General features: G+C 46.7%; 1 protein-coding gene across 1 annotated transcript in view; it reads left to right on the top strand.

Annotated features, from left to right (window-relative positions):
• SCN10A (sodium voltage-gated channel alpha subunit 10) overlaps window positions 1-8485 on the top strand; it is a 79442-nt gene that overhangs the window by 15390 nt on the left and 55567 nt on the right. Inside the window, exons 4-7 of the mRNA XM_015588509.1 lie at window positions 2711-2839; window positions 3424-3515; window positions 5744-5965; window positions 6361-6424. Coding sequence (XP_015443995.1) covers window positions 2711-2839; window positions 3424-3515; window positions 5744-5965; window positions 6361-6424 — 507 coding nt within the window. The remainder of the gene's footprint in view (window positions 1-2710; window positions 2840-3423; window positions 3516-5743; window positions 5966-6360; window positions 6425-8485) is intronic.

Genomic DNA, 8485 nt, shown 5'->3' with positions numbered 1-8485 from the left:
GTTTGGTAGGTGTCCAGTGGCACAGTCCTGAGAAGGTTCAGCTGCAGGCCAAGTTTAGCCCAAGCCTGTGCCCCTCTGGGCCCACCTGTTAAGATTCAGCAAGCAATCCACAGATGCTGTGCTTATAGTTACCTCAAAAGGCTATGCCAGAAACTGAGGCCAGCTGCCACCAGTGTGAGTCTAGGTGCTGCTCAGCAAAGGGCACTTGACTAAGCAAGTACACACCTATATGTGGCTTGGGCGGGGCTGCGAGTTGGGGGAGGTGGAGTTTCAGGGAATCCTCTGGGCGGAGCAACTTCCATTATCCAGTTTGATAACATCTCCACTATGGTGGTGCTGAGTCCGCTCACTGGGATGGGGGAGGACTCAACAGAGGAACAATGTATACCACCCGCACTTATCTACAGAGTGAGTCTTGCCTTGGCCCTTACTCCAACAACTCCGTGCCCCCTGTAAGTCCCTAGTGCCCCCTGTGCAGCCAAACCGGTGCTGGTGCTCAGAGTGAGCAGGTCTGTCACCACAGAAGTTCACTCGCGGATGCGGTCCCTTTAAGAGGCGTCTGCAGCTGCTGCTGCCACTGCCGCTGCCATGGCCTCTGTCCCACTTAGCCACTCGGTCTGGGCAACCTCGTGTCCTTGCCCCATCGTACCTTCTGCCGTTGCAGGGTGATTTTTTAGATCTCTCCATAGTTGTATGGCTTGTTCATCTAGATTCCAGGTGATTTTCCTTGCTCTTTACCCCTTGTTTCTGTCACAACTTTGATTTGGTTACCAGAGGGATGAACAGAGCCTCTATCATCTACGCCATTTTTTTTCTTCCTCTCTGAATATTCTTATTTATAGCCTTCTGTTTTTGTTTTATGCACCGAATAACTTCTCATCTCTTAACTCTAAAACTATTAATGATGGGGTTTTCTTTTCCTTGCTCTTTTTCTGTGTTGTCTCATTTTTTTCTTTCTTTCTTTTTTCTTGTTTGGTTTCTTTATTCTCTGCTGTTAGCAACATCCTTCAAATTCCTGGTGCTTGTTGGCTGGCTCTCCATATTAAGAGTGTAGCATCTTGGGCTATTAATCTGACTGCCAGACTTCTAGGAACTTACTGAGTGGAAGAAGCAGGTGGGTGGGAGGGTTGTCTGCCTTTGACTATTTAAATTTTCCTCTGTACTTCTGTTTCAGTGTACATTTCTTTTTTCAAACTCTTTCTCTCTCTCTGTTTCCCACACACATACACACATCTCCCCTTTCCCACTCCCTCCCCCTCTTCTCTCATTCCTTCCCTCCCTCCTCTCCCCCTGCTCATTCAGCTCTTGAGATAATGAACATCCAATCTATTTCCAGAGCAGAGGAGGCAGTTCCTCACTGAACAGGTGGTGTGGAGTGGGGTCTAGGAAGACCAGCTGCCTCTTGTAAAGATTTTACACTGTTTCAGCCCTACCTTCCACCCTCCCCCCAAACCCCGCTTTCAGAGGTATTCAACATCTTTAACTCTTAAGCAGTTCTTCAGTGCGGGTTTGCTCGCTTCTGGGAACTCCCCATTTCCAGCTAAGGTTTCAGCTTTCTTGGGTCTGCTCTCATCCATCTTCACTATCATTTCCAAAATGATGTTGCTTTCTCTGTTATCTTGGTCCTAGTGGGTTTATGTTCTAAAAAATTCTTTTATTGTCATTTAAGAAGAGTATCAGAAAAGATGGAGGTAAATACATGTGTTTCATCTGCCATATTTAATCAAAAGTCTTCCCATTTTTAATACCAGTGTTTATAATTTTATAATTAAAATTTTTTAATGTAACTAAAATTATGTTTTGATTTATGTGCACATCTGGATCCTTTTGGCCAGTGGTTCTAAATGGTAGTTCTCCAGGCTAGTGGCATTAGCATCAACTGGGAACTTGTTAAAAGAAGACATTCTTGGGCCCGACCCCAGACTTACTGAGTCAGAAATGCTGGGGGTAGAGCCCAGAAATCTATGTTTGAACAGGCCTTCCAGGTGGTTCAGATGCTTGCTAGAGTTTGAGAACCACTTTTGTAGGTGACGAAGGGATTCTAAACATTTGAGAAACACTACCCTCCCCTCCACCTCGGCTCCAGATCCATCTCTTCCAATCCAAACCCGTGAAGTGCCCAGCAGAATGGAAGGGCTGTTTTGAGATAATGTCCTTTAACAAGATCCATCCTCCTGAGAAGATGTTTGTGGATTTAGATGCTTTTCTCTTCTATGACACCTAGTTGTTTACTGCCTTACATGGCTGTTAGAGTGGGGTTTCTGAGGTCAGAAATGCCTGCAGACCAGGCTTGGTGAGAAGAAAAGACAGAGACGGTGGAAGCAGAGAAGTTTGAGAGGAGCAGTGTAGCGGGACCTGATCCCTCTTCTGCATCTTCAGCCATCAACATGTTGGAAGAGGAGCCCCCCGCTTTCCTCAGAGCAGGGAGCCTCTGGGAACCTCATGTAACGGGAGGGTCCTTGCTCTGAACTTCACCTACCATTGCCCTCTGCCTACCATCAGGGCAGCAGATGCTGCCAATCATCTCGGACATACACATCCCTCCCCACCCCGCCCATCTGTGTGGCTCCTCTGAGACCCTCAGTCTGCCTCTTGTCTCCTCACTTCACCTTCCTCCTCTTCTCCACCCTCGCAATGATCTTCATATGGCAGCTCTCCCTCTGAGCTCTCTCCATGGCACAGTTAATTCTCTTTCCACTTTCTCTCCCAGGTATGTCTTCACTGTCATTTATACCTTCGAGGCCTTGATAAAGATACTGGCAAGAGGCTTTTGTCTAAATGAGTTTACTTACCTGCGAGATCCTTGGAACTGGCTGGATTTTAGTGTCATTACTCTGGCGTGAGTATTTCTCCACACTGACTTGTTTGTGCATCTGTGTGAGGCTTGTGGGTGTGCCCAGGCTCACACCCTGGGGTGTTTCCTTATCCATCCAGCTTTCTCATTTGAAACTGCATGGCCTTGGGTCTTGTTGCCATAGACCATCACTGTGGGAGTCACTCTCGAGGGTTAGTCTCACACCCTCAGGGAGAAGTCAGAGACCTCACATCTGAGCTGATGACTGGCCTGTCAAAGTGAATCAGACAAGGCTCAGCCTTGTACCTACCTGGCATGAAGCTCTTTTCCTGAGGAACCAGAGTCTGAGGAGACTGGTTGGCCAAGCTTGCATGCTTGAATATCCATGTTTACATGTAGCACATGGAGCCACCTAGACCACAATTCATCTTCTCAAAGGGGCCATTCTGAAAGATATTGCAACAATTAAATCAATGTTAGTGTCGGTCTATTGGTGAAAGTGCTTCTAGATTCTCCATCTATTCTGGGTCCTTCCTAGGCTCATGTTACCTCAGATTGTCTTTACTTATGCTGCATGCATTGCAGGACCCTCTCCTTGTAGAGATGCTGACTGACTTCTGGTCCCACAGATATGTTGGTGAAGCAATAGATCTTCGAGGGATCTCGGGCCTGCGGACATTCAGAGTTCTTAGAGCCTTAAAAACAGTTTCTGTGATCCCAGGTGAGCTGCTTTAACCAGATCATTTATTCATGGAACATGTGTTGGTGTCCATAACCTAATGTCCACCTTTGATTTTCACAAGAGCCCTATAGAGTTCCAGAGCATGAACTATTGTCCCCATTTAAAAGACAAAAAAACGGAGGCTCGGAAAGTAGAAAACACAATCCCAAGTCCTCATCACTAGTAAGAGGCACAGTGTGACCTGGAAACCTAATGTCTCAAGTCCTACACCACTGCTCTGTCCATAGTACCTCATGGCCTTGCCCTTGATAAATGACAAGAAAGTCAGGTCCTCATTTTATATTCTTGTTGTGGGGGTCAGGCAAGCCTCCAGTCAGATTCTCATTTATGACTTAAACCAAAGTTGTAAACTTGGAAATAGGGAGGAAGGGAGAAGGCAGTCTGGTGAGTGTTTTCACCATTTCCATAAATCTGAAAGCTTGAGTTTCAGTCCTGTCTCTGGACACACAGAGGAGAAGAGAATTAAGCAATTCTTGATTACAGAGAATTTAGATAATTCTCTGTAAAAGTAGGCCACTAGAGCTCATCTTACTGGTCCTTCTAAGACCTCTGTTGTCACCAGTAGCCCAGTGATACTTCTCATCCCCTATTGACTTGGTGGAGGGGAAGGTGAGGCTAGAGACCAGGTAACCACACTGAGGCAGGACTCAACTCTGCCCCCTTGTGGCCTGATGGTTTATCTCCCCTTGAAGAGGAGAAGAGAGTGAGGTGGTACCCCTGAGAATCCATTTCTTCATCTAGAAAATAAACACTCAAACTGGAGTGGAAGTCCCTTTCTACCACTCTGTGTCTGGCTGTTCAAGGAAGGATTGGAAAGTCTTTGTCAATTTCCACAGGACAAGCTTCTTCATGAAGACAGCCATGGCAATAAGTAGCCAGTTCTGACTCTTGGTATCTCTCTCACCTACTTTTAGCCAGGAAGACCCTGAGTCTTGTTTTCAAGACCTGACCTGCCCAGACTTCCTCTCCTGCCTCAGCTGTCTCCTCTGCCCACCTCACATCATGTTCCAGAATGTACCTGTGGTTCCACAAACACTCCATGCCTTTGCCCCTCTCCCGGCCTTGCCGCTCTTTCTGTCAAAAGAGTCCTCCTCTCTTAACTCATCATCATTCCTCAAGGCTCTGCTGAGGCTTGACCTCGAGGAGACTCCATGGTCTTTCCCAACTTCCCCACATTCCGCTCCACCCCGTTCCTATCCCCAGGCTTTGGTTACAGGCTGCTTCTATGTGTAACAATGCTATGCTTGGTAATACTATGGAGTTCCCCCTCGACGGTCAGACTACTCCACCACATGCCAGTGCCCCAACCATTGCTCAGCTCCCAGCCCATGACGCCACAAGTAGTGTTCATGGGTTATTTGTTGACCAAGATGACAAGGCAAGGCTCAACCCCAGACTGCTTCTCTAGTCAGACCTCTTTCTAATACCCATGAATCTGCCCTCCAAAGAAGGCAATTTTATTTGCCAGAGCAGCAAATCATCCCCTAGATAAGCAGGGGCCCCATTTTTGCTGCCAGCCCTGCTTGGCTCTGACATAGCTCCTTCTCAGATTCTCTCTGTATCTGACTCATTGATTCTCTCAGTGTCTCTCATGGTCTCACTCTATTGCTATGTTCATCTCTCTGTGTCTTTGTGTCTGTCTCTTTTTTTTCTGTCTCATTTTATCTCCTTTGTATCTCTCTCTCTCTCTCTCTCACACACACACACACGCACACACGCACACATGCATGCACGCACGCATGCACACACTCTGAGGTTCATGGATTCATGTGTCCTCAGCCTCAAGCTGCCTCCCAGAAGTGAGATGAATGCAGAAAGACAGATGCCAAATGACTGGAATGAAGTTAGTAGCCTCATGATTAGCACAGTGCCTGGAACTAGCAGGTACTCAACAATTATTTTTTTAAATCAAATTGCTATTGTCAGAAATGTATTAGGCTTAGCATGATAAGAAATGCATTGCCTGGGTCTCAGTAGCCTTGTCTTTACAATGGGGCAATAATCTTTACCTTCCAGCCTGCTTTTTAGGGTTATTACTAGGTTTATATAAGGAACTAGGCTTGGAATTGCCCTAGAGTTTTTAAAATACCTCACACCTGTATGTAATGAGAAGGCAAGATGGCTAAGATGAAAGCATGCCAGGCACACAACGTGTGCTGTGTGTGTTAACTGACCCATGTAGGAGTATCACTGTCATCTTCTCATAGGGCTGAAGGTCATCGTGGGGGCCCTGATCCACTCAGTGAGGAAGCTGGCTGATGTGACCATCCTCACCGTCTTCTGCTTGAGCGTCTTCGCCCTTGTGGGCCTGCAACTCTTCAAGGGCAATCTCAAGAACAAATGTGTCAAGAATTGTACAGCTTTCAACGAGACAGCCAGTAACTTTTCTTATGAAAAACGCGAGTGGAATTTCTGCCATGGCGACGAAGGTCTGGCTGGCAAGGAATGTGACTCCCCTGCATACCTGTATAGACATGTATTTTGATTCCTTTTCCCTGCTCAAATGCTTCTCCTGAGTCGTGTTTTACTTTTGAGTCCACCATATTCTGTTGCCCAATGTCTCTTTTACAAGGAAATGAGCCATAAATCCAGGGACAGGCCTTTCTGCCTCTTCTGGGAGAGTCTTGGAGCTGAAGTCACTGCTCAGCTTTTCTCGTCCCACATGGGACTTTTCCCCCTTCTAAGTATCCCAGCATGCCCAATGAGTGTATATGGCCAAGAGAACTCATCTTACTGTTACAGTGTGCCGCCTTCACCACCCAAGGCTCGAGTGGTAGGGTTCAGAACCATATGCAAAGCTTTCATTTTTTCCTTTCTTTTGCAGACTTCTACATCAATAAACCAGGCACTTCTGATCCCTTACTGTGTGGCAATGGATCTGATGCAGGGTGAGCATCCAACCCATGACCTAGCACCATTGCTCAGCAGTCCTTTTTCCTTCTTGTCATCAGAATTTCCTGGGCAGAGAGTCCAGAGGAAGATGCAAAAATGAATAAGTCATAGCTTCTGCCATACCATGTCTATGGGAAGGAAATGTATGAGTTAGCTTTTGCTGTGTAACAAAAAACCCCAAGATTTTGTTGCTTAGAACACCAGCCATTTATTTAGCTCAAGATTCTGCACATCAGCATGTTGGGCATTTTGTAGACAGTGGATAGATTACCCGGGGGCCAACTGATCTAGGATGGCCTCAGCTAGGGTGGCTTATCTCTGCTCTATGTTGTCTCTCATCCCCCAACAGGCTAGCCTGTACTCATTCTCATGGCAGAAGCAGGGTTCCAAGAGAAAGAGTGGAAATGTGCAAGGTCTCTTGAGGCCTAGGCTTAGAACTGGCACGATGTTACTTCTACTGCTTTCTATTGACCAAAGGAAGTCACGGATCAATCCAGATCCGAGGACTTGACTCTACTTCTTGATGGGAGAAGCTGCAACATCATATTGCAAAGGAATGTGGATGCAGGGAGGGAAATAAATGTGGCCATTTTTGTAATTTTTTTTTTTTGTATCAAATGCCCACGTTTAATCATCACAACTCCATCACATGGGTTTCATTATCCTCACATTACAGAAGAAGAAGTATATGCATTAGTTTTTGCAATTTCAAATTCTTACGGAGTCCAGACACATAACAACAAACAAGAGGAGTGGGCTGGGTGGGAACCATGGCAATGAGAGTTTATGCCTCATCTAAAGGGGGCAGCCAGTGCTCAGTTCAGCTTTTGGTTGCCATGTAAAAATGTGGTTCCATTGCTTCCAGCTCTTCCAATTTTTAAAAGAGAGACAGGAAATTTAGATTTTTATGTGAAATCTCCCAGCTAAAACATTGGCTACCAATTCCAAAAAATGTCTATATATTATGGGCCAAACAAAATATTTCTGTAAGCCAAATTCAGTCTGCAAGCTGCCAGTTTGTGAGCTCTGATGCATATACATATGAAGATGCTACATTCTGGAGAACCAGTGCTGTGCTGGAGGTTCCAGGGGCTGGGGAAACCCAGGGAGGTGGTGGTATGAGGCAGGGCAGGTCAGGGAAATTTTCCTGGGTGAGTAGTTGAGATGGCAGGGTGTCTCCAAGCTGGGTGGACAAGAAGTGGTTTGGATAGAGGCCATTCCGGGTGGCAGAACAGAATGTGAGACAGCAAAGGGGTAGAGGACCCTTCAGGTCTGTCTGCTGCTTTGACCACTGGAACAGATGTAAGCAGAAAGAATTCAGGCAATCGATCAGAAAAGCTTTCTTCTCCCACCTCCATGGCTGGGGGCCTGGAAGATCAGAGCCCACATGACCCCGCTCCCTGAGTAGCTGACAGCTCCTGTATTGCCCAAGTGAAGAAGAGTGGGACCTGTATGGAGCTCTGCCTTAATCAGCTCACTAGGAAAACAATCTCAGATAGAGCTAAAAGGTGAGGACAAACAGGAGCACATGATCAAAATAGGCTCCTTGGCCTCTTTCTTCACAAATGCGCTTGGCATTTGGTTCTTTGGCTCAGGGACAGGATTGTTCTGATGTCAGCTTTTATTTGCCTTTGACTTAAATTTAAACTGAGGGCCCTATCAATGTCCTTTTCCCACTTGGATAATGGCATTTCATTTTTCATGGTGACAGCTCCAGAGTAGCCCAAGCACTGTCTGTGGTAAAGTTGTGAGGTCCATCCATGGGCACCTCCTCCGCAAGCTCCAAGATAGGCCAGACCTGCTGGGCAGGTCCTGGCCAGGTTGTAAAGAAGTGGATAAGGCTGGAATGGCAAATAGAGGCCAGCTCAGGACAACAGGCAGAGTGAGCCCTGGAGGCCATGCTGTGAACACCAGACCTGAGTCCTGTGCTAGGTCACAGAGAAGCGGAGCCCTGGGCTAAGGTCCACACTGCCCAGTGGCACTGTGGGAGGAAAGCCTGGGGTCTCAAGGACTAGGAAATACTTGGTGATTTTCAGCATTCCTTTACATGTAGTATT

Source organism: Pteropus alecto, unplaced genomic scaffold, assembly GCF_000325575.1.
Source record: "Pteropus alecto unplaced genomic scaffold, ASM32557v1 scaffold354, whole genome shotgun sequence".
In the NCBI taxonomy this organism is placed as follows: domain Eukaryota; kingdom Metazoa; phylum Chordata; class Mammalia; order Chiroptera; family Pteropodidae; genus Pteropus; species Pteropus alecto.
The sequence above is the reverse complement of the archived record's forward strand: the minus strand, read 5'-3'. Positions and strand labels throughout refer to the sequence as shown.